General features: G+C 42.2%; 1 protein-coding gene across 5 annotated transcripts in view; it reads left to right on the forward strand.

Moving 5' to 3' along the window:
• KLHL18 (kelch like family member 18) overlaps positions 1 to 26,671 on the forward strand; it is a 51,174-nt gene that overhangs the window by 11,789 nt on the left and 12,714 nt on the right. For 2 of the 5 annotated variants that reach the window (XM_058557185.1, XM_058557175.1), the window contains 5 exons: positions 2,580 to 2,759; positions 16,477 to 16,607; positions 19,405 to 19,545; positions 23,557 to 23,755; positions 26,156 to 26,316. In XM_058557185.1, the coding sequence (XP_058413168.1) occupies positions 16,543 to 16,607; positions 19,405 to 19,545; positions 23,557 to 23,755; positions 26,156 to 26,316 (566 nt within the window). In that variant the 5' untranslated portion in view covers positions 2,580 to 2,759; positions 16,477 to 16,542. The remainder of the gene's footprint in view (positions 1 to 2,579; positions 2,760 to 16,476; positions 16,608 to 19,404; positions 19,546 to 23,556; positions 23,756 to 26,155; positions 26,317 to 26,671) is intronic. The other 3 variants (XM_058557157.1, XM_058557165.1, XM_058557195.1) reach the window with 2 other exon arrangements.

The following is a 26,671-nucleotide window of genomic DNA, read 5'->3' on the forward strand; positions in this document are numbered from 1 at the left end:
CTGCTTATGGTGGGATGGACTCGTGTCCCTCTGCCCATGTTCTGGGCTGGCAGGCAGGCTATCCAGCATTCAGGATGAAGGGACACATGCCCCTCCCCGCATTTCCTCACATGCCACCTTGTTAGAAATGCACCTGAACAAGGCAACTATGGTGTGGCTTGTTTATTTCTTCTAGAGTTGGGAATGCACTGTTAGCCTGGAAGTCATGCCCCCTACTAGTTGGCCCTATGCCTCACCATCTTTTTCTTGAGCCTTTTACTTCAGCTGACTGAATTGTCAGATAAGGTGAGAGAGTAACACCCCTTATGCTTTAGTTAAGGGCCAGTGCCTTCCTCCCACCGGCTCCACCAATCCTGAGCCAGAAGATCAAAATTAAAAAGAAGAGGTGAAACTCATCAGAAGTTTTGTTATTTGTTTGTATCTCAGATGAAGGACTGAGAGCTACCTTTTAGATGAAATAGGCTTTAGGATTCATTAAGTACACTTGAGAATGAGGCACTGTGTTCAGTGCTAGGACATAGCCTTTCCTTTCTTTGGGAAGAACATTCAGTCTGGATGGGGAGACATTCATTAGGGACAATATAATGTATGCTAAAATATATGCTGGAGGCTTGTACCAGGTGCTACAGGAAAGGGAGGGCTGACTGCCTGGAAGTCAGGGAAGCCCCTCAGAGGAGGGAGCACTTGAGCTGGATCTTCAATGATGAGGAGTAATTCACTGAGCAGAAAAATAAGGGATAAGGATCCAAGCAGAGGGAATAGGGCGATTTAGGGGAATTGCCAACAGCTTAGAAGAGAGGCATGGTGGGGGATAAACCAGTTGGGGTAGATAGGGACTAGTTTAGGATTTGGATCTGACTGGTAGGCAGTAGGGAACCCAACAAAATGGGGCTGGTGTAACAGACTCGATTGTATATTGAGTTGATCCATTCAGAAACTTCATTCATTCACCAAATACTGTGTTAATTGCTAGACTATTCCAGAAAACATACAAAGATTGCTCCCTTGGTGGAACTCATGTTTTAGTAAGATAGGTAAGTTAGTTATATCAGGCCGCCACTGTTTGTTCTCGTCAAGATTACCAGTGACCTCCGCATACAGAATGACCTCCACAATACAGAGCTATTCCATAACCACAAAGATCTCCCTTGTGCTACCCCTGTATAGTCACACCCATTCCCCTCCCACCTGATTTCTGGCAACCATTAATTTGTTCTCTCTCTCATTTCAAGAATGTTATATAAATGGAATCATAGAATATGTGACCTTTGAGATTGGCTTTTTCTACTCAGCATAATGCCTTTTGAGGACCATCCAAGTTGTTGTGTATGTCGATAGTTTTTTCCTTTATATTTCTGAGTAGTATTCTATGGTGTGGATGTACATTTCATTTAACCATTCACCCATTGAAGAACATTTAGCTTTTTCCCCGGTTTGAGCTATTACGACTAAAGCTGCTATGAACGTTCATTTACAGAATTTTTCTTGAATGTAGGTTTTCATTTCTCTGGGATAAATGCCCAAGAGTAGAATTGCTGTGTCATATGGCAAATTCATTTTTAGTTTTAGAGGAAATTGCCAAACTATTTTCTGTAGTGGCTGTACCATTTTAAATTCTTACCAGCAAGTATGAGTGTAATGGTTAATTTTATGTGTCACCATGACTAGGCTATGGTGCCCAGTTGTTTGGTCAAATACCTGTCTACATGTTGCTCTGAGGATATTTTTTAGATGTGATTAACATTTAAATTAGTAGACTTTAAGTAAAGCAGATTACCTTCCATAATGTGGGTGGGCCTCATCCAATCAGTTGAAGGCCTTAAGAGCAAAAACTGGGGTTTCCCAAAGAAGAAACAGTTCTTCAAGATTGCAACATAGAAACTCTGCCTGAATTCCACACCTGCTGACCTGCCCTGTGGATTTCAGACTCTAGACTGAAACATCAAATCTTATCTGAATCTCCATCCTGCCAGCCCACCCTATAGATTTCAGACTTGCCAGCCGCCATAATTGTGTGAGCCAGTTCCTTAAAATCAATCTCAGTCTCAATCTCTCCCCCACCCCCCAACATGTACATACACAACACACATCCATATCCTGTTAGTTCTGTTTGTCTGGAGAACCCTGACGAATATGAGTGACCCAGTTCTTCTGCGTCCTCACCAGCATTTGGTATTATCACTTTTTTTTATTATAGCCATTTTGTTAAATGTGTAGTGATATCTTATTGTGATTTTAATTTGCATTTCCCTAATGGGTAATGTTGTTGAACATCTTTTCATGTGTTTATTTGCCATCTATATATCCTTTTTGATGAAATGTCTCTGTCTTTTGCTCATTTTCTCATTGGATTGTTTTTGTCTGTTTTTTTACCGTTGAGTTTTTAGAGTTCTTTATATGTTATAGATGTGAGTCCTTTGTCAGTAGGACTCATATTTGACAAATATATCAAAAATGTATTATTAAATACTATTAAGTCCTATTATTAAATAGTTTTATTTGTAAACAGTAATACAGATTTAAAAATATAATTTGCAAATAATGATACTTTTGTTTTTATTTCATCACACACCTCTCAGAGTATGTAGTGAGAGGATTTCTACACTTGCCTGATCTGCCATTTTGATGAAACTGGGAATCTCCTGCTTATTCAGATCTTGGGAAGCCCCTTCCTACCATGCAGAAAACATACTCTGCTGATCCCCCTTCCTTGGATTCCTGCAGAAGAAGGAGAGGAGATCCCAGACCTGAGCCTTTAAGTGAGTTCCTGCTGAGTGTCTAGTTAATAAGGCCCTTTCATTTCTTTTGTATCATGTAATTTTGAGAAAAAGATTTTCTTAAGGTCAGTATAAGTCTCCCTGTTTTACAGCAGATAAAGTAGGCCCCGAGAAACTAGGCCTTTATTTAATTTGCAAATAAAATTTATTTATTTATATTGCAAGTTTGCAAATATTTTTCCCAGTCTATAGGTTGTCTTTTTTTGTGTGTGTGTGTGTGAGGAAGGACAGCCCTGAGCTAACATCTGCCAATCCTCCTCTTTTTGCTGAGGAAGACTGGCCCTGGGCTAACATCTGTGCCCATCTTTCTCCACTTTATATGGGATGCCGCCACAACATGGCTTGACAAGCGGTGCGTCAGTGCTCACCTGGGATCCGAACCAGCGAACCCCAGGCTGCCGCAGCGGAGCAAGCACACACGCTTAACCGCTTGCGCCACTGGGCTGGCCCTATAGGTTGTCTTTTAATTCTCTTAGCAGGGTCCTTCATAGAGCAAAAGTTTTTTTGGTTTCTTTTTGAGGAGATTTGCCCTGAGCTAACATCTGTCACCAATCTTCCTCTTTTTGCTTGAGGAAGATTTGCCCTGAGCTAACATCTGTGGCCAGTCTTCCTCTGTTTTATATGTGGGTTGCCACCACAGCATGGCTGACGAGTGGTGTAGGTCCATGCCCAGGAACTGAACCTGGGCTGCTGAAGCAGAGCGCATCAAACTTAACCTGAGGTGTAGGTTGAAGTTCTTTTTTTTTTACCTACGGATATCCAGTTGCTTCCAGCTCTATTTGCTGAAAAGACTCTTTCTTCCATTTGAAGTATAAGTTCTTTTGTACCTTTTGTCAAAAATCAGTTGGCCATACTTGTGTGGGGCTACTTCTGGGTTCTCTATTCTCTATTCTTTCCCATTAGTCGATGTCCCTATCCCTGCACCAATATTACGCAGTTTTGCTTATTCTAGCTAAATAATAAATCTTGAAATGGGTAGGGTAATTCCTCCTAATTTATTCTTTTATTTTATTTTACTTTTTTTTACCATTTTAAGCATTTTTTTTAAGTTTTTATTTTTTTATTTTTTATTTATTTATTTTGTGAGGAAGATCAGCCCTGAGCTAACATCCGTGCTAATCCTCCTCTTTTTTTGCTGAGGAAGACCGGCTCTGAGCTAACATCTATTGCCAATCCTCCTGCTTTTTTTTCCCCAAAGCCCCAGTGGATAGTTGTATGTCATAGTTGCACATCCTTCTAGTTGCTGTATGCAGGACGCGGCCTCAGCATGGCGGGAGAAGCGGTGCGTCGTTGCGCGCCCAGGATCCGAACCCGGGCCGCCAGTAGCGGAGCGCGCGCACTTAACCACTAAGCCATGGGGCTGGCCCATTTTTAACCATTTTTAAGTGTACAATTCAGTGGCATTAAATGCATTTACAATGTTGTGTAACCATCACCATTGTCTATTAACAAACTTTTTCATCACCCGAAGCAGAACCCTATAACCATTAAGCAATAATTCCCCATTGCCTCTTCCCTTAGCCCCTGGTAGCCTCTATTCTATTTTCTATCCCTATAATTTTGCCTATTCTAGACCCCTCATATAAGTGTAATTATACAATATTGTCTTTGTGTTTCTGGTTTATTTCACTTAGTATAATGTTTTCAAGGTTCATCCATGTTGTAGTATGTATTAGAATTTCATTCCTTTTTTAAAAAAATAGACTTTATGTTTTAGAGTAGTTTTAGGTTCACAGCAAAATTGAGCAGAAGATAGAGAGATTTCTGATATATCCCCTACCCCCTGGCACACACAGCTTCCCCGACTATCAATATCCCATACCAGAGTAGTATATTTGTTAGAATCGATGAACCTACATTGACACATCATTGTCACCCAAAGTCCATAGTTTACGTTAGAGTTCACTCTTGGTGTTGTATATTCTATGATTTTTGACAAATGTATAACAATATGTGTCTGCCATTATAGTATCATACAGAGTAGTTCCACTGCCCTAAAAATCCTCTGTGCTCTGCATATTTATCCCTCCCTCCCTCCTAACCCCTGGCAAGCACTGATCCTTTTATTGTCTCCATAGTTCTCCTTTTCCAGAATGTCATATAGTTGGAATCCTACTATATGTAGCCTTTTCAGATTTGCTTCTTTCACTTAGTAATAAATATATAAGGTTCTTCCATGTCTTTTCATGACTCAATAGCTCATTTCTTTTTGCTGCTGAATAATATTCCATTGTCTGGATGTACCGCAGCTTATTTATCCATATGCCTACTGAAGGACATCTTGGTTGCTTCCAGGTTTTGGCAATGATGAATACAGCTGCTGTAAACATTCACGTGCAGGTTTTTGTGTGGACATAGGTTATTAACTCTTTTGGGAAAATCCCAAGGAGCGCAATTGCTGGATCACATGTTAAGAATATTTTAGTTTTGTAAGAAAGTGCCAAACTGTCTTCCAGAGTGACTATACCATTTTGCATTCCCATCAGCAATGAATGAGAGTTCCTTTTGCTCCATATCGTTGTCAGCATTTGATGTTGTCAGTATTTGGATTTTGGCCATTCTGATAAGTGTGTAATGGTATCTCGTTGTTTTTAATTTGTGCTTCCCTGATGACATGGTGTGGAACATCTTTTCATATGCTTATTTGCCATTTGTATATCTTTTTTGCTGAGATGTCTAAGTCTTTTGCCCATTTTTTAATTCCGTCTTTGTTTTCTTATTGTTGGGTTTCAAAAGTTCTTTGTATATTTTGAATAATAGTCCTTTATCAGATACGTCTTTTGCAAATATTTTTCTCCCAGTCTGTGGCTTATCTTCTCATTTTCTTGATTTCATTCGTTTTTAAGGCTGAATAATATTCCATTGTATGTATATACCACATTTTGTTTATCCATTCATCTGTTAATGGGCACCTGGGTTGTTTCCACCTTTTGGCTATTGTGAATAGTGCTGCTGTGAACGTGGATAAACAAATATCTCTTCAAGACTCTGCTTTCAATTCTTTGGGGTATATACCTAGGAGTGGAATTGCTGTGTCATATTATTATTCTATGTTTAACTTTTTGAGGAACTGCCAAACTGTTTTCCACAGTGGCTGTACTATTTTACATTCCCACCAACAGTGCATAAGGGTTCCAGTTTCTCCACATCTTTTCCAACACTTATTATTTTCTGTTTTTTTGATAATAGCTATCCTCGTAGGTGTGAAGTGGTATCTTATTGTAGTTTTGATTTGCATTTCCCTGATGACTTATAATGTTAAACATCTTTTCATGTGCTTATTGGCCATTTGTACTTTATTCTTCTTGTTCAAAATTGTTTTAGTTATTTTAGATCCTTTACCTTTCCATAGAAATTTTAGAATAATCTTGTCTATATCTCTAAAAATAATCTTGCTGGAATTTTGTTAGGAATTGCATCAAATCTGTACATCAATTTGGGGAGAATTAACATCTTGACTGTGTTGTGTGTTGTAAACCTTGAACGCAGTATGTCTCTTCATTTATTTAAATCTTTGATTTCTTTCATCAGCATTTTGTAGCTTACAAGGGCCTGTACATCAGTTTGTTAGATTTACACCTAAGTATTTAATTTTTTTGAATGATTATATACATAATTATATTTTAAATTTTGGTTTCCACATGTTAATTGCTAGTATGTGGAAATACAATTGATTTTTCTATGTTGGTCTTGTATCCTATGACCTTGTATGTATTCTGTGACCTTGCTGAACTCACTTACTAGTTCTAGGTGAGTTGTTTTTGTTTTTGTAGATTGCTTTGGATTTTCCAGTGGCATAAACCATCACGTCATTGGCAAACAGGGATAATTTTATTTCTTATTTTCTAATCTGTATTCTTTTTATTTCATTTTGTTGCCTTACTGCACTGGCTGGAACTTCCAGGACTATGTTAAATAGCAGTGGTAAGAGTGAACATCCTTGCCTTTTTCTGTATCTCATGGGAGAGCATTCAGTCTTTTACCAATAAGTATAATGTTAGCTAAAGGTTTTTTGTAAATGTTCTTTATCAAGTTGAGGAAATTCCCCTCTCTTCCTAGTGTTTTAAGAGTGTTTATCAGGGGGCCCGGCCCCGTAGTGTAGCGGTTAAGTGCACGCGCTCCGCTGCTGGCGGCCCTGGTTCGGATCCCAGGCGTGCACCAACGCACTGCTTGTCAGGTCATGCTGTGGCTCCCACATAAAGTGGAGGAAGATGGGCACGGATGTTAGCTCAGGGCCAGTGTTCCTCAGCAAAAAGAGGAGGATTGGCATGGCTGTTAGCTCAGGGCTGATCTTCCTCACACACAAAAAAAGAGTGTTTATCAGGAATGTGTGTTGAATTTTGTCAGATGCTTTTTTTTAATATCAGTTGAGAGGATTGTGTGACTTCTTTTTTCTTTAGCCTGTGAATTCTATTTGCTAATATTTTGTTAAGGATTTCTGCATCTAGGGCCGGCCCCGTGGCTTGGCGGTTAAGTGCGCGCGCTCCGCTGCTGGCGGCCCGGGTTCGGATCCCGGGCACGCACCGACGCGCCGCTTCTCCGGCCGTGCTGAGGCCGCGTCCCACATACAGCAACTAGAAGGATGTGCAACTACGACATACAACTATCTACTGGGGCTTTGGGAAAAAAGAAATAAATAAATAAAATTATTAAAAAAAAGGATTTCTGTATCTATATTGGGGGAGATTGGTCTGTAGTTTTCTTGGTACTGTCTTTGTTTTGGTATTACGCTAATTCTGGCTTCATAAAATGAATTAGAATTCTTCTATTTTCTGGAAGATTTTGTTAAGAATTAGTATTAATTCTTTTTTAAATATTTGGTGGAATTCTCTAATGAAACCATCTGAGCCTGGAGATCTCCTTTTCTGGAGTTTTAAAATTACAGAATCAATTTCCGTAATAGTTATAGGGCTATTAAAATTATCAGGGTATCATTATGGTGGGAGAAAAAGAAAGTGGTGTTGTGAGGAAGGAGTAACATTTCTTCAGAACCTACTGTCCACACTTACAGAGGCGGAACTAAGTGGCCCTTGTTCCTATCTGTCTGATCCCAAGCAGGTCACGTACCTCAGAGTTATGGTGGGGATTCAGATGATGGGTTTGGTTATCCCTATCCAAAATAATGATAACTTTTCCAAGAAAATAAACTGCTAGGAATACAACAAATGAGTCATCCATGCAGAAGATATCTGTTGACCATTTCTGTGTGCCCCACAATGTTCCTAGTCAATAAAACACTGCTCTATGCCTTTGATACCTATAGTGGGTGCTATACGTATAGCATATGTAAACCAAGGTGTTTTTACAAATGGGGTCCTTTAACACCTGACGGGTGAGCAGAATGGGTGCCTTGAGATACCACAGGGGCCAAATCAGAGCTGAAGCCATGCTTAGTCATAGCCCTTCTACTAAGGCCGGGAAGGAAGGTCCCCATTTTCCTAATTCCTGCAGGGCTTTCTCTAGACTGCAGTGCTCAGATCTCTGGCTCTTAATGGCAGAACTAGTCTCAGCAAGACCAATCATTTATTGGCTTATGTAATCAAACTGGAGAAAAGACAGGGTTGATGATGGGTCTGGGGGACTGAAATGCTGTCAAGACTCTTTGCCTCCGTGGTCAGCACTCTCCTTCCACTGTAGACTGTTTATCACGCAGGGAGGATGATGGAGCATCTGATCTGATGGCTCCTTGCTGCCCTGGAGGGATTGTTCCTTTTTCTTTCTGATTTGAAAAATCCTGAGGAAAGGTCTAATTTGTAGGGTTTAGGTCATATGTTGTATAGTGTGGTTGGAATAAAGATAGGAGAAGTTCCCAGAAGAAGGTAAGGAGCATTGGACAGAGCGGACATGAGATGGAGTCTATAGCTAGTCATATATTTTTGGAAGGTTTTTAGTGACGTGTGTTGAAGCCACAAGTGTTTTCTGTTACCCTCCAAGTAACCTAAAATAGTTCATTAATAGATCGTCATCATCATAATATTATAGATAATTGATAGTTAATTTATTATTGTAATATTATTAACATAGTTAATAGCTCGATATTATATAGTTATATAGTTATATATATATATATAACTATATTATATATAGTTAATAGTAAATAATAATAATAGATTATTATTGTAATAGCCCTCAAGTATTATGGTTATTTGAAGATTTACTGTACCTATTTATGTACGTAAGAAAAATTTGAAGGAAATGAGTAGAAGATCACTATGCCTCCTGCTCAGTCTTTTCTGAATTTAACTGGGAGAACCTGGGTCCATTTTGACTATAACCTTTAGTGACACTGCCATCTTTTCAATGAGATTAATTTATTTTTACAGGGAATTGTTGATTTCCTGGGCTGCTATTGAGGATAGTGTTGGTATTTTATTTTCAATGAATATTTACTGAGCTATTTAAGGGATGTACCAGATCCTTATTACCCTCAAAGAGTTTGAAGTCCACTGGAGTAGGTAAAAACAGAAAAGTACAGTACTTGAGACTGAGGCTTCATGTCTCAAACATGGAATAGCCTTACTCATCTAATATCTGAATAAGATTTTGATTGGGGGTGGAGAGCTGGGCTGAGCTGGCTTTGTGCTTGGTGGTTGCTGAATAGGATGGAGGATTAGTTGCTACTGAGGTAGGAAGGCAGATACTTCAAGGCATCTCCATGCAGTTCGCCTCCTACATTTCTGATGGACAAGGCTGCATTATTGCTAATTAGCATTTAAACTCCATGGAGGGTGGAGAAATAGAAAAGAATTGTGTAACTGTGGCTAAGAAACTAAAGTTTTAAAAAAAGGCTCCAGGGGCTGGCCCGGTGGCGTAGTGGTTAAGTTCACGTGCTCCACTTCGGTGGCCTAGGGTGCGCAGTTTTGGCTCCCAGGTGCAGACCTACGCACCACTCATCAAGCCATGCTGTGGTGGCATCCCACATATAAAATAGAGGAAGACTGGCAACAGATGTTAGCTCAGGGCTAATCTTGCTCACCAAAAAAAAAAAAAAAGGCTCCAGTGTGAATGCTTCTATTTTAGGCTTAGCTCATTTCCTTTTGAAAAGGAGCAAGCATTTTCTATAAGACATGGTTATCTCAGTGCTGAATTTCACAAAGTGTGAACAGTTCATACTAGTTCAGCAGGGGGAGTCTGTAAATACCTGCAGAAAATCAGGTGTGATGTGAGCTGGGGGAGGGGGATGTCTTAGATAAGTGATCAACATCTTCTTTCTAGAGAATATGTTCATGTCCCTCTTCATAATATTTGTTCGCTATGATTCTAGAGCAGAGGTCAGCAAATTTTTTCTGTAAAGGGCTTTCTTTTCTGGCTTTGTGGACCATTGGTTACTATCATGGTTTGTCACCTTAGGGATGGGGAAGAGGCGAGATTTGAGGTAACAGTGTATAATTGCAAATCAGTGGAGAAAGTGAACTTTGCGTGGGCCTGTGTAATTCAAGATGTTAAAATAGGGAACACACTTGTCCTCCTATATAAGCCGTAGTTTATAATATTAGATTTATCGGTATTAAAATAATATTTTGATTTCCTATTTGCTTTGTCCCTTTTTTTTAATGAACTTTTTATTTTGAGATAATTGTAGATTTGCATGCAGTTATAAGAAATAATAACAGTGAGATCCCAGGCACTCTTTCCCCAGTTTCCCCCAGTGGTAATGTCTTGCAAAACTGTAGTACAATATCACAGCTAGGATATTGACATTGATATAATCCACCACTCTTACTTAGGTTTCCCTAGTTTTACTTTTACTCACTTGTTTGTATATGTGTATTTAATTCTATGTAATTTTATCATGTGTGTAGGGTTTTTATTTTTTGTTTGTTTATTTTTATTTATTTATTTTTGAGCAAGATTGGCCCTGAGCTAACATCTGTTGCCAATCTTCCTCTTTTTCTTTTTTTCTCCCCAAAGCCCCAGTACATAGTTGTATATCCTAGTTGTAGGTCCTTCTAGTTCTTCTATGTGGGACACTGCCTCACAGTAGCTTGATGAGCTGTGAGTAGGTCTGCACCCAGGGTCCAAACCGGCGAACCCCAGGCCACCGAAGCAGAAGGCTTGAACTTAACCACTACACCACCGGGCCAGCCCTAGGGTTTTTATTTTTAATTTTATAAGTTTCTCAGTCGGCTGAGAACTTGAGCTGGGAGGAGGTATGTTATTTATTGGGTCTCTCTCAAACTCCACCAGTAAACAACTCAAGTGTAATTCCTTCTCTTTCACATGATAGCTACTTAACTTTTGGGCACGTTATTTAACTTCTAAATCTTAGTTTCCTCATCTATAAAATGGAATTCACAGTAGCCACTTAATGCAGAGGTTTGCTGTGAGGACTAAAATGAGAAAATATGTGTAATGGGTACTTAACAAAAGGAACTCAATAAATGATCATCTCATTTGTTTTTTAAGTGACATTTTTTAACCAAGATTACAAAGGAAAGTATTTGGGTTTTTTAAAACTCTTCGCGAAAGTGTAGTATCCCAGGATTATAGAATTGGAAGGTCCCTTAATAGTTAGAACCAGTGAAGGACACCCCTAAACATTCTTAGGTGAGAGGCTTTTAATCTTTATGGTAAACTAAAATCTGCCTCCCTGTAACCTCTAGATCTGCCCTCATCCATGTGATAGCCCTTCTAGGATTTGAGGGCAACTATTGTGTCCCCTCTAAATGATCTTTTCCAAACTAACTATTTTTTAGCTATTCCTCATAAGATGTAGCTTCCAGACCCTTTCCTGTCTTCGTCTTCCTCTTTTAGATAAAGACAAATTTGTTGTTCCCCTTAACTGAACACAGAATGCAGATGTAATCTGGCTAGCACATCCCCAGATAGGCCTGTCTTCTCTTTAGCTGAGCTTTTTTGGGAAACCTGGTCACCCAGTTCATGCACATACAGCTTGTTCTTTTGTCTTCTGTTTACTTTCTACATGAAAAATAAATGCATGGCAGTTTAACACAGCAAATTGAACACACATTTTAACCTCCATTCCCTCCTGTAATTCCATTAAAATGATAATAAGAGGGAGAAGAGATATCAGCAAATAAGAGATCAATGGAATGTTAAAGCCAGAAAGCATGTGTGCTGAACTTAGTGGGCCCGAGGAACTGAAAGTGCCTGCTAGGGAGAGAAACTAAGAAGAAAGGATTTGTAATGCAGAACCCTGCAATAGCTCCAGAATTGGAGAAACCAAATACTGAAAACAGAAAGATTAATTGAAAGTCTGTGTGAAAAGCAATTAATCCCTGACTCTCTCAGATAGGAGTTTTAGTTTTAGATATTGAACCAGAAGCACACCAAGCATAGAAGAAGGGATGGAATATGGAGCAAAACTGAAAATAAAAGCTTTAAGACAAAGTTATAAATAGTGAATGGTAGGATCATTCCCCTTTCTCACCCACTTTCCAGAATATCTGCAGGCAGTCACCCCCATGCAAGAGATTAGAAGATCCTTCTCTGATAATATTAGCCCCAGAGAAGAAGTCCTAAAGATACTGATTGCTTCTAGGGGTCCTCAATAGAATGGCAGATTCTTGCCTGATCACCCTAATGTGAAGTCCACAAGTTGACAAGCCTAGCCCCCGCCACAGCTTTCAAACAGCTTCTAAAAGTATGAGCAGATAGCCACATGTCATGAGACATTTAAAGAAAGCCTCTAAGATAAAAGACAGAGACCAAAACAAATGGGGGAGAAAAGAACTCAGAGGAAACAGTAAAAATAGGGAGAAGGAAGAGGGGCAGGGGAAGAGGAGGAAGAAGAAGAAATTTAACTGTAATATCTTGAGAGAGATTAGAGAAAATATTGCATTCATGAAAGATGAACAAGATTCTTTGAAAAAAAAAAAAAGGAACCTTCAGAAAACAAGAAAGACCTCTTGGAAATTAAAAATATGATAGCAGATATAAAAAGCTGCAACACAGAAATATTGAAAGATAAAGTTGAAGAAGATTCCTGGAAGATAGACCAAATGAGAGAGATGGAAAATAGAGAAGAATGGATTAAAAAATTAGAGGATCATTCCAAGAGGTCCAGCACCTGACTAATGGAAATTTAGGAAAAGAAAAAATAGACAACAGAGAAATTATCAAAGAAATGGTATGAAAAGATATTCTCAGAACTAAAATAATGTCTATAGATTGATACAGCACAATGAATGAAAGAAAACCAATGCCAAGCTACAGCCCTGTGAGATTTCAGAACTTTGAGAACAAAGAGCAAGTCATTAAAGCTAGCTTCTAGAAAGAATAATCACATACATAGGGTTAGTATTCAAAATGGCATTAGATTTCTCAAAAGCAACAAATGAGAAGACAGTGGAGCAATACCTTCAAAATTCTGACAGAAAAAGATATTCCCAACTAGAATTTTTTAGCTAGCTAAACTATCCCCAAGTTTAAGCATAATAAAGACATTTTCAGATATATTGTGCATATGCCCTGTGATATTGTGATATAATAAGAAATATATATTTGGTCTTTGTCCTTGGTTCCTGGCACAAAGTGCCTAAAATTGTAATTTCCTGAGTGGTAGGGGTGATAGAGCATCTTTTGATATAATATTTGGTCTTAGTTCCTAGTTCCTGACATAAGAGCTTCTAAAACCCTTGGAATTTTCTGAGTGAAAGGGGTGAGAGGAGCAGTCAACCATACCTGAGTTTATGCTAATAACGTAACTCTTTGTGGGCCCCTAGATAGCTTCAGGATGGGGCTAGTTGCCAGAGGAACCAACCATGTGATTAACGGGTTGGAACTAGCAACCCTACCCTTTGACCTCTGGGGAGTGGGGAGGGGCTAGAGATTGAGCTAATTACCAGTGAGCAATGATTTAATCAATCATGCCTACATAATGGAACCTCCATAAAAACCCTAAACAACAGAGTTTGGAGAGCTTCCAAGTTGGTGGACCTATCCATGTGCCAGGAGGTAGTGCACCCAATTCCATGGGGACAGAAGCTCCTGTGCTTAGGACCCTTCTAGACCTTGCCCTGTGTACTTCTTCATCTGGCTGTTCTTTTGTATCTTTTATAGTAGCCTTCATAATAAACCAGTAATAGTAAGTAAACTGTTTTCCATGAATTCTGTGAGCCTTGATAGCAAATTATCAAACCTGAGGAGGGGGTTGTAGGGAACCTCCCCCCAGCTTTATAGCCAATTGATCAGAAGTATGAGTGGCCCAGACTTGCAATTGGCATCTGAAGCAGGAGCAGTCTTGTGGGACTAAGCTCTTAACCTTTGGGGTCTGCGCTAACTCATGGTAGTTAGTGTCAGATTTGAATTAAATTGTAGGACACCAGTTGGTGTCTGGAGAGTTGGAGAATTGTTTGGTATGAGAAAAAAACTCACACATTTAGTGTCAGAAGTGCTGTCAGTAAAAACAGTTTATAGTACACCCTTTCTTAGGAAGCTCTACTAGAAGACACTTTCCCCCAGAACAAGAGAATAAATAAGGAAGCAGACTAAATGGGATCCAGGACACAGGGCTTCCAATATAGGTGAGGTGAAAGGAATTCCAGAAGGACAGTTCCCATAGGGATGTCTCAGGAACAAACAAGAACAAGCTGATAGGGTACCTGATTGTTGAACATATTAAAAGGAATTTTATACTTTTTTATTATCTCCAGGGAAAATAAAAATTATACAAAAGAGGAAATGTAATCATAGTATACACATGGCTTGGCTACAAATAATATTCACATAGACCTAATAATGCAACCCTTAATGTTAATTTAACCAAATTTGACATAATTATATTGGGAAGATAGAGTAGGTAGAGTAGTATGTGAAGAGAGTGTCAGAACAAAATCCTAATCTTCCATCGTAAAAATTAAATAGGTAATGTAATAGTTATCTTTTGCTGCATAACAAATTACCCCAAAACTTAGTGACTTAACAGTATTTTTTATCACACAGTTTCTGTGGGTCAGGAATTCAGAAGCAGCTTAGAGATCTCTCATGAGGTTGCAGTCCAGGTGTCACCTTGGGCTGCAGTCATCTGAAAGCTTGACTGAGGCTGGAGGATCCTCTTCCAAACTCACTCAGGTAGTTATAGGAAGAGGCCCCAGTTTCTCTTCAAATGGGCCTCTCCTCAGGATATGTTGTTATCTGGTTTCTCCAAGAGCAAGTGATCCAGAAGATATAATAAGGGGAATCTGCAGTGCCTTTCATGACCTAGCCTTGAAAGTGACATACTATCATCACTTCTGCTATATTCTGTTGACCACACAGACCAACGCTGAGACATTGTGGGAGGGAACTGCACAAGGGCATAAATACCAGGAGACAGGGATCATTGGAGATCCCTATTTGAAGGCTATTTGGAGACTGACTACCACAAATAATAACTAAACGTGAAGATTCAAGAAGAAATATAGGCATATTACTCAGAAAGGTAGAGATAAATACCAGAAAAAAGAAGTTGCTCCTAAGAGCAGGAATGAGAACAGGAGCATAAACTGCTGGTTTTCCTTATAAGCCTTGTAGAACAACTTTAAGAAATATTTGTATGTATTACTGTGATTTTATTTTTTAATTATGAAAAACCTCCAAAGCACACAGCCGTTTAATGTCCCCAACACCAGTAGTAGAGCAACATGTGGATTATATGAAGAGCTCGTAGAATCTGAATCTGTTAAGGATTCTTTGCTATTTGGAAAATTGTGTGTGATCTTTAAGGACAGTTTACAGATAATAAACCTAAAGTTCAGTGAAAAAGAGGACATAGTGACAGAACCTGAGTTAGAATCCTTGAATAAATGTGACACAAAGAGATGAGCACTAGGGTAATGAGATGCTCTGGCATTTCACTAATGTGGAACTCCAGTGAAGGAAAAAAAAAAAAAGACTGTTTTGCTCTTTCTGAAGAATAGAAAGTTCTTAAGTGGAAATGGTTGTGTGGCTTGGAGCTATAAATGGCAAAGCTTATTAAAGGAAATATCCTTTTGGTAGATAGTTGGAAAGCACTTTATACAACTCCCCAGGCTAGGATTGTGTCGGTGAGGGTTTGATAGAAATTGGAGAGTCTCCCTTTGTCTCTGTGAGAGCCGGGGGCCTGAGCCCTGTGGGCCACGCAGAGCACTGGCCAGTCCACAGCACCAGTCATTCCAGCTGGCTACTACCAGCGTCATTGTCCTCCATCAGAGGAACTTTGGGCTCGTTGTGATCTACCACAGCCTGGTTGGTGCCCAAGGACCCCCCCAACATTTGTGCCCATGATGCCTGTTCTGTCTTTGCTCCCCACATGCACTCCCTGTTCAAGTCTGGTCTCGTTTCTCCTCATCTTTTCCTGTTACTATGTATTTACTCTTCTTGAGGAACCTACTGTTAGGAGCTCCAGGATTCCTGGACAGTTTATCTGTTCCATCTGCCTTTTAATAAAACTGGGATCGGGATGAAGCATTAGAGAAATCAGGTCTTTGAGTTGGTGGGGGAGTTGGGAAGAGTGCAGCGAGGACTACCATATAAGAAAAACTATCATTTGAAGCGTTCAGGCTTACCTCATTAAAATGTATTGTTCACATTCCTCTACTATAACTGAGTGTATTGAATTTTAAAATACCTCAGGGTCTCCATGATAAGCCTCAGCTGTCATGTACTGGGAAGCCTTCAGTACCAATCCAGTGGGCAGAGGGTTAAGCTGTGGAGGGGGCAGATTGGGGTTTTGTATTTGCGTTCCTCAGTATCTGTCTGTATTTTACTTTGCCCACAGATTGGGGACCACAAATTCAGTGCTCACCGGATCGTCTTAGCAGCCTCAATCCCATACTTCCACGCTATGTTTACAAATGACATGATGGAATGCAAGCAGGATGAGATTGTAATGCAAGGAATGGACCCAAGGTACTAAATTCCTCCATTAGGTTTCACAGGCTGCTTTCCAGGTGTAGCTTCAGCCTTGTGCTTGGTGCCATTTGAGGGCACCAAGACATAGTATCTAGCACGCACACAATAGGCAATTAGTAAACAAGTTAGAACCTCAGCCAGTGGCCTGAGACAGAGTTAAAATGAGGAGAGTTTTGATGTATTTTCACTCTATTAGAGTAACACATTTAATAGGAGCTAGAGTCCAAGATATATTTTTAAACTAGGACTTGGGGGGCCGGCCCGGTGGCGCAAGCGGTTGGGTGCGCGCACTCTGCTGTGGCGGCCCGGGGTTCGCCGGTTCGGATCCCGGGTGCACACTGACGCACTGCTTGGCAGGCCATGCTGTGGTGGCGTCCCATATACGGTGGAGGAGGATGGGCATGGATGTCGGCCCGGGGCCAGTCTTTCTCAGTAAAAAAAAAAAAAAAGAGGATGATTGGCAGATGTTAGCACAGGGCTGAGCTCCTCACAATAAATAAATAAATAAATAAACTAGGACTGGGTACAAAGGTAGTGGTATATTATTTTCTGCACTTTTCAGTGCTACCCATTTTAGCTGGAAAAATAGTTTTTCAAATAAGTATCTTTACTCATTACTCTTCTCTTCAGTCTAAAACAGTGTTGTCCATTAGAACTTTCTGCAGTGATGGAAATGTTCTATTTGTACTGTCCAAAATGGTAGCCACTAGCCACATGTAGCTGTTGAGCACTTGAAATGTGACTAGAAGCACTGAGGAACTGACTTTAAACGTTTATTTAATTTTAATTCATTTTTTAAAAATTTTATTTATTTTTTTAAAAATTTTTTTGTGAGGACAGTCAGCCCTGAGCTAACATCCAATGCCAGTCCTCCTCTTTTTGCTGAGGAAGACTGGCCCTGGGCTAACATCTGTGCCCATCTCCCTCCACTTTCTTTGGGATGCCGCCACAGCATGGCTTGACAAGCGGTGCATCGGCCATGCCCGAGATCCAAACCCACAAACCCTGGGCTGCCGAAGTGGAGCGCGCACACTTTAACTGCTACACCACTGGGCCGGCCCCTAATTTTATTTTATTTTTTTTTAATTTTTTAAAAATTTTATTTATTTATTTTTTTCCCCAAAAGCCCCAGTAGATAGTTGTATGTCATAGCTGCACATCCCTCTAGTTGCTGTATGTGGGACGCGGCCCCAGCGTGGCTGGAGAAGCGGTGCGTCGGTGCACACCCAGGATCCGAACCGGGGCCACCAGCAGCGGAGCGCACACACTTAACCGCTAAGCCACGGGGCCGGCCCCGGCCCCTAATTTTAATTCATTTAAATTTAATTTTAAATAGACATGTGTGCCTAATGGCTACTATATGGAACAACACAAGTCTAGAAGGTGGCAGGTATTGTAGTTATTTGATGGATGAGAAAGTTGAAGCCAAAGGAGGTCAAGCCCAAGGTTATCTAGTTAGCCAGTAATCTGTCATGTTTTCCTAACCTCTTAATCTCATAATGGTGAAATGAGGGGGAAAGGAGCTAGGAGACTGTGTGGTACCCTCTAGGTGATTGAAGGTGATCTGCCCAATATATGGAGAGGATTTATATACCCACTGCAAAGCAGAAGTCTCAGGTCAGCTGCTTGTAAGGAAAGACACAGAAGTGGGTCTCCAAGGGCAGTTGTACCTCTTCTCTGAGGTCTGTATCTGAAGGAGCCTTGCTGATCACCATGCACAGTCCAGGCGCTTCATTGAACAGAGATAGACTGAGCACATGTGATTGTGCTACTGTAGGCACTGAGGTATATAGCAGTGAGAACACAGAAAGCACCCCTTATTGTGCCAACTTTCTAGTACTGGGGATCTGGCAATGAACAAATCCAAATGCATGACATGGCTGGGAAGTGAAAGTGATGTGAGAAAAGTAAAGCAGAGTAAAGGCTAGTGAGTGATGGTGAGGGTCTGTGCTATTTCAGCGTGATCAGGGAAAGCCTCTGTGATGAGGTGACTTTTGAGCCGAGACCTTAACTGAAGTGAGGGTGAGCCATCTGGGGGAAGAGCCCTCCGAACAGAGGGAGCATCCAGTGCAAAGGCCCTGAGGTGAGAGTGTGTTCAGCATGTTGGAGTAGAGTGAGGAGGGAAAGAGCGGAATGTGATGAGGTCAGAGAGATGGAGAGGGGCCAGACCACATACAGCCCTATAGACAGAATTTGGATTTCATTCTCAGTGTGAATTGGAAGCCAGAAAAAATGTTGCAAATCTCATTCTGGAAATTTATCTCCCCAAAATAATCCAAAAACATTACTTATAATGGCAGTAAGTGATAATAGCTATTATGCCTACCAATAAAGGAAATAAATTATAGCATATTTACATGTTGAAATATTATATAGCAGCCACTAAAAACAGTAAACATGAAGATAGTGTAGCAACATGGGAAAGGCCTGCATAAGTATTATGTGATTATATCCATACACTTTATGTGTGCAGGTGAACAGGAACTGAAAATGAGCCTAAGAAATTGACCACTGTTGACTCATTTGGTAGTGAGACTGTGGGTAATTGCTTTCTCTCTTTAGAATTTTCTGTAATAAAATTATTTGGGGAATAAAGGCAACTTAAGAAGTAGAATGAGTCTTTGGCTATGGTGAAATAATTATTCCATTCAGATAGATTCTCAAAGGGAATGGGCTAAACGGATTTTAGAGCAGGGCCCATCCTTCCCCAGGTTGTAATGTCAGCTCACTTAGGGCCTGAGTATCCTGTGGGCCAAGACCCATCTCTGAAGAGCATCTTTCCTCTTTCCTCTAGTGCCCTGGAGGCTCTGATCAATTTTGCCTACAACGGCCACCTTGCGATTGACCAGCAAAATGTCCAGTCATTGCTAATGGGGGCGAGCTTCCTGCAGCTGCAGAGCATCAAGGACGCCTGCTGCACGTTCCTCCGAGAACGGTGAGCTGATGTGATAGGCCTGGCTCATGGTGGGGAGCATGACCATTTTGTTTCCAGAATCCCCTGCCAGTTTGCTGAGTCTTTGGGGCATATAGAGTTTTATGAAGGCAGTGAGCTGGGAAGGTTACTCTGCAGAAATGACCTTTTTTGAAATTAATATCAAGCAGTGCAGGTTTGGATGGACCTTTGAGGAACATGATTTATGGAACCCTGCCTACAGTCTCCTTTGGCCTGACATGTACCTCTTCTTCTGGTCCTCTCCCTCCAAACTGACCAGCCACTAATTTAGCTGACTGTTCTCACCAAACCAATGTATTCAGTGCTCCTTAACTGTTCCACAGCCATCTCCATCTTTGTTTAGCTCCTTCCCCTTCCTTGAGTTTCTTGACCTTCCTTTCTCCTTTAGCTCTTTAAGATCCCACCCACATTTCACCTCCTGGAGTTCTCTGTCCCGCTCACTCCCCCAGAATAATCACTGTATGCACTTTTAGGGTAAGGACCATGGATTATACCTCTACCTATGTCCAGCACTTGGCAATGATCTTTTGATGACTGAGCAGATAAGGCACTTCCTCCCCCTCAAGAAGCAGAGCTCTCAGTCGTAGGGTAAAAGCCACCTTTTAACCAGTAGAGGGTTGGGGGTGAGGGTTAGTGCTGGGCCACACACAGTGGGGAGAAACCAGAACTGCGCCCCTATGTCTGTGGGTGCTCTCCAAGGCCCAGCCTCCACCTGAGCTACCCTGATCACCAGGTCCCTGGCCTGAAGACCAGCATTCCTCCTGTCTCAGATCTGCCCTCCTGAACCTCATCCCCTCTTAGAGCTGACTCCCCATCTCCCATTCCCGCTCCACCAATCCAATTTACTTAGCAGCTCTGTGGATCCCGCCTGTTGTCCATATCCTGCCCATATGGTGCTCATGGACATCACTGAGCACTGCTGTATGTGCATCTAGTCATAATAACTGTGGTACTGATGCCTGACGTGCAGGGATGCTCTCTGCTGGGCAGGGGTGATTGGTTTCATCATGAGGTAGGTGGTCCTGTTCTGGTTTTGCAGAGGGAGACCACGTAGTGAGAGTGCAGCCCAAGAGCCTGGCTTGTCCCTGCCCTGGGATGCCTTCTGGGTCAAGCTAGAGAGTGCATGAGGCACTCTGGAAAGGATTAAGTTGGCCACCTCACCAAGGGAACAACAGCTCCACCTACGGGCTTTTGTGGTCATCACTGTCAACACTGGGTCCAGGCTGTGTTATAAAGTAGCGTCACCTAAAAGATGCTTAGAAAAGTGATTTTTAGACCAGTGCAGTTTTTACACGCACCAATGACATTTTAGGAAAAGGTTCTTAAACACAAAGCCTAATGTTTTGAGTCTGTCCTTGACATTTTTTCATTCAGCCCTGCAAGACCCCTTTTAAGCTTAAACTCACACCTTATTCCCATTTTATTCCCTGCCACAGGCCCCATAGGCTTGGCCTGCTTTCTATTTTCTCTCCAGCAGTTACCATCACTGCCTCTATTCCTTGGGGTGATTCTCCCCGAGCCTGGCTGCAGAGTGTGATGGGGTCTCCCGGCTCCCCCCCTTCCTGTGTGCCCTTGAAGACAAGCACGTGGCCCTTCAGTTTCAAGGTTTGATTACTAATGACCTGAAGGAAATCACTCTGAGCAATAGTGGAAAAGATGGTGCATGACAGAGCACAGAGAAACTGCGAGGCTGTCGAAGTTCTTGGAGCAGTAGTTCCTGAGGCCACTCTGCCTGTTAGAGCTTCAGCCTCCTGATTTTTGTGTTGTTGTGGCCCTTTTCCCAGCCTTCAGATGTATGCATCTCCTTGTTTTTAGGTGAGCACTGGAGCTGTGTATATTCCAAAACTCTTCTATCAGAACTGGACTAGAACATCAAATGCATCAATGAACCAAGGCAGTAACTTAATCCAAGTCACTGCTTCATGCCTCTGATAAAGCATTACATCATATGTGGCCTCCTCGCTTGCAAAGTCAAGCTATGTCAGCCAGGAAGGAGGTTGTGAAGTAGCTAATGAACGATGTGGTTCTCTCTCTACCCTTTTGGTTTATTTTCCCTCTCATCTCCCTCCCGCTCCTGAGTGGGCCCCTTCCCTGCCTGGTAGCTCTCCCTCCTCTTTCCCCACCAATTGCCTCACAGACTTCCCACATCCCATCCTCTTGGATGTGAAAGCCCACTTCAGTCAAAGGTGTGTTTTGTGTTCACTATTATGCCAAGCCAGTCAACGACAGCCAAAGGTAAGGTACAGGAATCCTAGTCTGAGAGGGAGAGGATGGAGATATATGCCAATCAGCTATATTGATAATCCTTTCCCATATCTTTGGACTCTATCCAGTACTTAGTCTATGGCATTTTGAATCCTCTTGAGTTGATGGCAGAGCAGTAGGGATGAGTGAAGCACATGCTATAGAGGCCCAGGGAAGGTTTATCCTCATATCTGCCATACATGTGTAAAGTGCTTTTAACAAGTCTTATTCAGTCACTGTGAGTGCTCCAGGAGAAAGGCGTTATTTGACATGACTGAGCTGACATCCTGACCTTGAGCCCTGTGTTCCTCGCTGGCCACACTGCCTTGTCCGTGTATTGCTCAGTGCACATGTTTCCTTGGCCTTTGGAAATGCACAGAGGTTTCCAAAGTGGTGGACAGAGCCATTTCAGGCTGGAATGAAACAACAGCTCTGTAGAATTTAGACTAGCCACAAAGCCAGGCTCCTGAGGTGCTCTGCCCTTTCAGTCCCTGACAGGTCTTCTGCTGTGGGACAATAGTGATTATGAATTTCCTAAATATAACGTTGTGTGTATAACCTTAAACAACATGGAGGAAAAGAGAGAAAGCATTCTAATGAAAAAAGTAAACCTGGGCAGTTTTAATCTGATAAATACCATCTCCCTCCACAGATTATCAGTCACAATATCAAAATAAGAGAAGGCCCATCCTCCAATGTCTGCTGCTGTCATGAAGATTTCAGAACCATATTTGGGATTTTTTCAGATGCAATAGTAGTAAGAAAACAACCATGATAAAATTAAAACAGAAGCTAACTTCATACGAGGCACCATGCTGAGTGCTTTTCCTACATTCTTATTTAATCATGGCCACCGCCCTGGGAGATAAGTAGCTGTTGTCATCACCTTTTTCCAAGTGAGGCTGTTACTGACACTCGAGGAGCCTAAGGAACCTACTGAAGTCACCCAGTGAGCAGCAGGGCCAGGATTTACCGGCCCACGAGTGCAGATCTGCCTCGGGGTCATAGGAACACGCACAAGAGGCTGGGATTCAATCTCAGCACCACCACTTGCTTGTAGGGGGACTGTGATCACATTTCTTAGTTTCTCTGAGCTTCAGTTTTCCATCTAAAACTGAGAGCAATTACTACTTTGCAGTGTTGTTAAAAAGCTTCTGGAAAATGAGTATAAAAGGCCTAGCAAAGTACTTGACTCACTGATGGTGCTAAATAAGTGATAGCTGCCGCTGTTGTTTCTGAATGTCTGAACACTTAGGCCCATAGAGCCTCTTTCTGTTTAAAAACAGAAAGAAATATAAGGGTCCTGATGTTAGAACAGTCATCTCTTTGTGTGGTTTAAACTCGCATTCTCCAACTCAGTGCCTTCCTGGTGACCAGAGGTGGACACTCAACCAAGAATGTCAGCGGCTGAAGGAAAACAAATAGGTTTTCCAGTACACATTCTCCTGTTCTTCTCTCTTGAGAGCTGCTTCACAGGACTTCCCAGAGGGTTCGTTCCACCTAGATGCACAGAGCAGTGGGCCCGAGAGGCAGGGACCTTTGAGGATAATCTGTCTTAATTTTATACCTTTCCGAGTAGAGTCCCAGAGAGGCGCGCCTAATGTCACACAGGGAGTTTTTAACAAAGCTGAAGACCAAGCTTGTTTTTTTCTATTCTGTAGCTCTACCCAGAACCAACCTGAGAATGATCAAGGATAACATTCTTTCTTTCTCTAAATTTTTTCTTTTCATCTTTTCTTATGCCAAAAGGCTTCACCCAAAAAATTGCCTGGGTGTACGCCAGTTTGCTGAGACAATGATGTGTGCCGTGCTGTACGATGCGGCCAACAGCTTCGTCCACCAGCACTTTGTGGAGGTGTCCATGTCGGAAGAATTCCTGGCCCTGACCTTTGAAGACGTGCTTGAGCTGGTGTCTCGGGATGAGCTGAATGTAAAATCAGAGGAGCAGGTCTGTAAAGCGAAGTAGCAGTCTGCAGGTGACACAGGGGCTGCTGCTCTAATCTTTGTTTTCTATTATTTGCTTTTTTTTCAAAATGAAGAACATAATGTGTATGAAGCTGTTGTTTATTATGGGTTTGTTTTATTATTTCATGTGCATTTTTCATGAAAACTTTTTTATATTTCAGTGTCTAAATAATATTCAATTGATTTTATCAAGCCTACTTCCCTTATTCTTAGATGTTCAGGTTATTTCCAATATTTACTATAAGAAATTATGCTGCCGTGAACTGGAAATAAGCATAGATAACTTTTTGAAAGAGTCTTATTCTAAAGAAGAGCAGAACATTGGGGCAGTTGCTGGGGGCGGGAATATGAAGTCAAGAGGTTTTCATTTTTTTTGAGGTGAGAGAAATTATTGTACATTTGACTGCTGATGGGAATATTCCAGAAGAGAGGGAAGAATTGGTGATGTAGGAGAGAAGGGAGAATAGTTGCTGGAATGATGTCCTGGAGTAAGTGAGAAGAGACGGAGTCTGGGGCACAAGGGGTCTGTATTTGATAGGAGCTCAGGCCATTCACATCCACCACCGCAGGAGGGAGAACCAGGATACCCCAGATACGGGGGGGGGGGGGGGTGTGTGCAGGTGGGAAGGGAGATACTGGTAGATTCTATTGACATTCTCCTCTGATTTGTTTCTTCTATTTTCTCAGCTGAGAATGAGGATAAGGGAGGAGTGTTAGAAATGTGAGGAGAGGCGAAAAGGTATGAACTAGGCCTCTGGGAGAGGGGGAGAGTAAATGGATGATGCTAGGGAAATGGAGAGGGCTTCATAAAGGAGGCAAGGCCTGATGAGATTAGCAGTCACAAATTCAAAATAAACTGGTCAGCTCTGTTGTGTTTTCTGTCAGCCACATATACTGGGGCAGGTGCACTGCAGGGGGTGAGTTGACTCTAAAGAGCTGGACTTTACCAGGGTAGAGACTTTTTTCCAGGTGTGTGTGATAAAGGGAGATCGATGTGTAGCATGGGAATTGAGGGCACCTGCATAATAACCCATGGAACCCATGCTGGATGAGAGAAGTGAGGAAATAGGCCAGAAGAGGGACCTGAGAGGGAGGTTAGGGAAGGGGCAGCGGTGTCAAAGGCTAAGGCTAAGTGGAGTCAGTTACTGAGCTGGAAGGATTAGAGGCACTGGTATACTTAAAATTATGGAAGAGGTGCAGCTATTGGCAGAGCAAGGTGTGGATGATCATAGGGTCCTCGAAGGACAAAGAAGACATCTTCTTGGGGTGGTCAAGAAGAGCCTAAATGAGAGTGTAGGGGGTTAGTGGTCAGAAAGGAGCAAAGAACGATCCTTTTTGTTCAACAAAGGTGTGGTGCAAGTTGCCTTCAGAGGATAGTGAGTAAATGTTACTTTGAGCAGAGGCTGGTGAGGGCTGGGCAGTGGTGGGTGTTGAATTGGGGGGTGAAAGTTTGGACGTGGCGCTGCATGCACTGGGAGCACCGCTGTGGCCAGGCCTTTTCCCGTTCGGTCAGTTGGGAAGTCTAACCCAAGTCCGTGGCAGAGCAGCTTGGGATATTTGAAATCAGGAGTCCTGGCCTGTCATGAAGCTGTGCTTCAGCAGGAGGAGCCCCAGGCTTCTGGAGGCAAGCCACTGGGAGGTTAGTCCCAAGTCAGCTCCTGTCCTTAATGTCTGAAGAGCCCTCACCCCTGAATATTAGAGAGCAGTAGAAAAGTGGACCCTGAGCCTGGCAGTGTGGGTGCTGAGATTTAGCGGAAAGAGCTCCATCCTAAGAGCAAAGAATTCTGTCCCTAGCTCTTCCACTAATTAATATGACCTGGGGCCACCCACATTTATTGGAGTGATTCATTCTATAAGGGATATAGGGTTTTAGAGGGAGATATCCTTGTGGCTGGAGCCGTTAGGGAAGGCTCCTTGGAGAACATGGGGCTGGAACCAGCCTCAAGAGAAGTGAGTTTAGATGAAGAGCAGGAGATGAGGGGGCATTCTAGGTGAAGGGGACAGCCAGCCTGGCTAGAGTAGAGAGTGGTGGAAGGAGTTGAGGAGTAGGGTACAGGAGCAGCAGGAAGGAAGGTAAACAGGTATTTTGTTGTGATGCAGAAAGGAATAAGGAACCATTGACAGGTTTTCATTAGGAAGTCATAATGAAAGCCAGGAAACTGTTCTAGTAGCCTTGGCTTGCATTTCAAGAGACTGGACCGAATGGGATAGCTGTGGAAGTGGAGAGAAAATAGTGGATTAGGGAGACAAGTAGGAGGAAAGATTCATGGGTCCAAGAGACTGCCTTAGTGTAGCAAGTGGAGGGTTTGAGATTAGGGCTACAGGGATGTGGCCTCTGGGTGGGAGGAGTTGCTGCTAGAGCCTTCACTGTCTGTCATGGCAGGTCTTTGAAGCCGCGTTGGCCTGGGTCAGATATGACCAGGAGCAGAGGGGGCCCTGCCTGCCTGAGCTGCTGTCCAACATCCGCCTGCCCCTCTGCCGGCCCCAGTTCCTGTCAGACCGAGTGCAGCAGGATGACTTGGTGCGTTGCTACCACAAATGCAGGTGAGCAAAGGTGGGCCTGCACAGGACACTGCTGAGGGTCTGGCCAGAAAAGAGAACTTGGCCACTTAGGCCATTTCTGTACCAGCTCAGGGAGGAAGGATTTGGAGTGGTCAGTCTTAATTCATGGCACACAGATTGATTTGCCTTCTGTCTCTTACACCTTGGGCAGAGAAATGTGTCATGTGGGAGCATCAAAGCAGAAGGAGCTTCCTCCACTCAGTTATCTGAGGATTTTCTAGCATCGTCATCCATTGAGCTATTTGTGGACCTATAGGCGTCTATACTGCCTGCCCTGACTCTGTTCACACCAGTAGCTGACTTAATGCTGACTTCCTGGGGCTCCTTGCCTTATTCA

This window comes from Diceros bicornis, chromosome 2, assembly GCF_020826845.1.
Source record: "Diceros bicornis minor isolate mBicDic1 chromosome 2, mDicBic1.mat.cur, whole genome shotgun sequence".
NCBI classification, from domain to species: domain Eukaryota; kingdom Metazoa; phylum Chordata; class Mammalia; order Perissodactyla; family Rhinocerotidae; genus Diceros; species Diceros bicornis.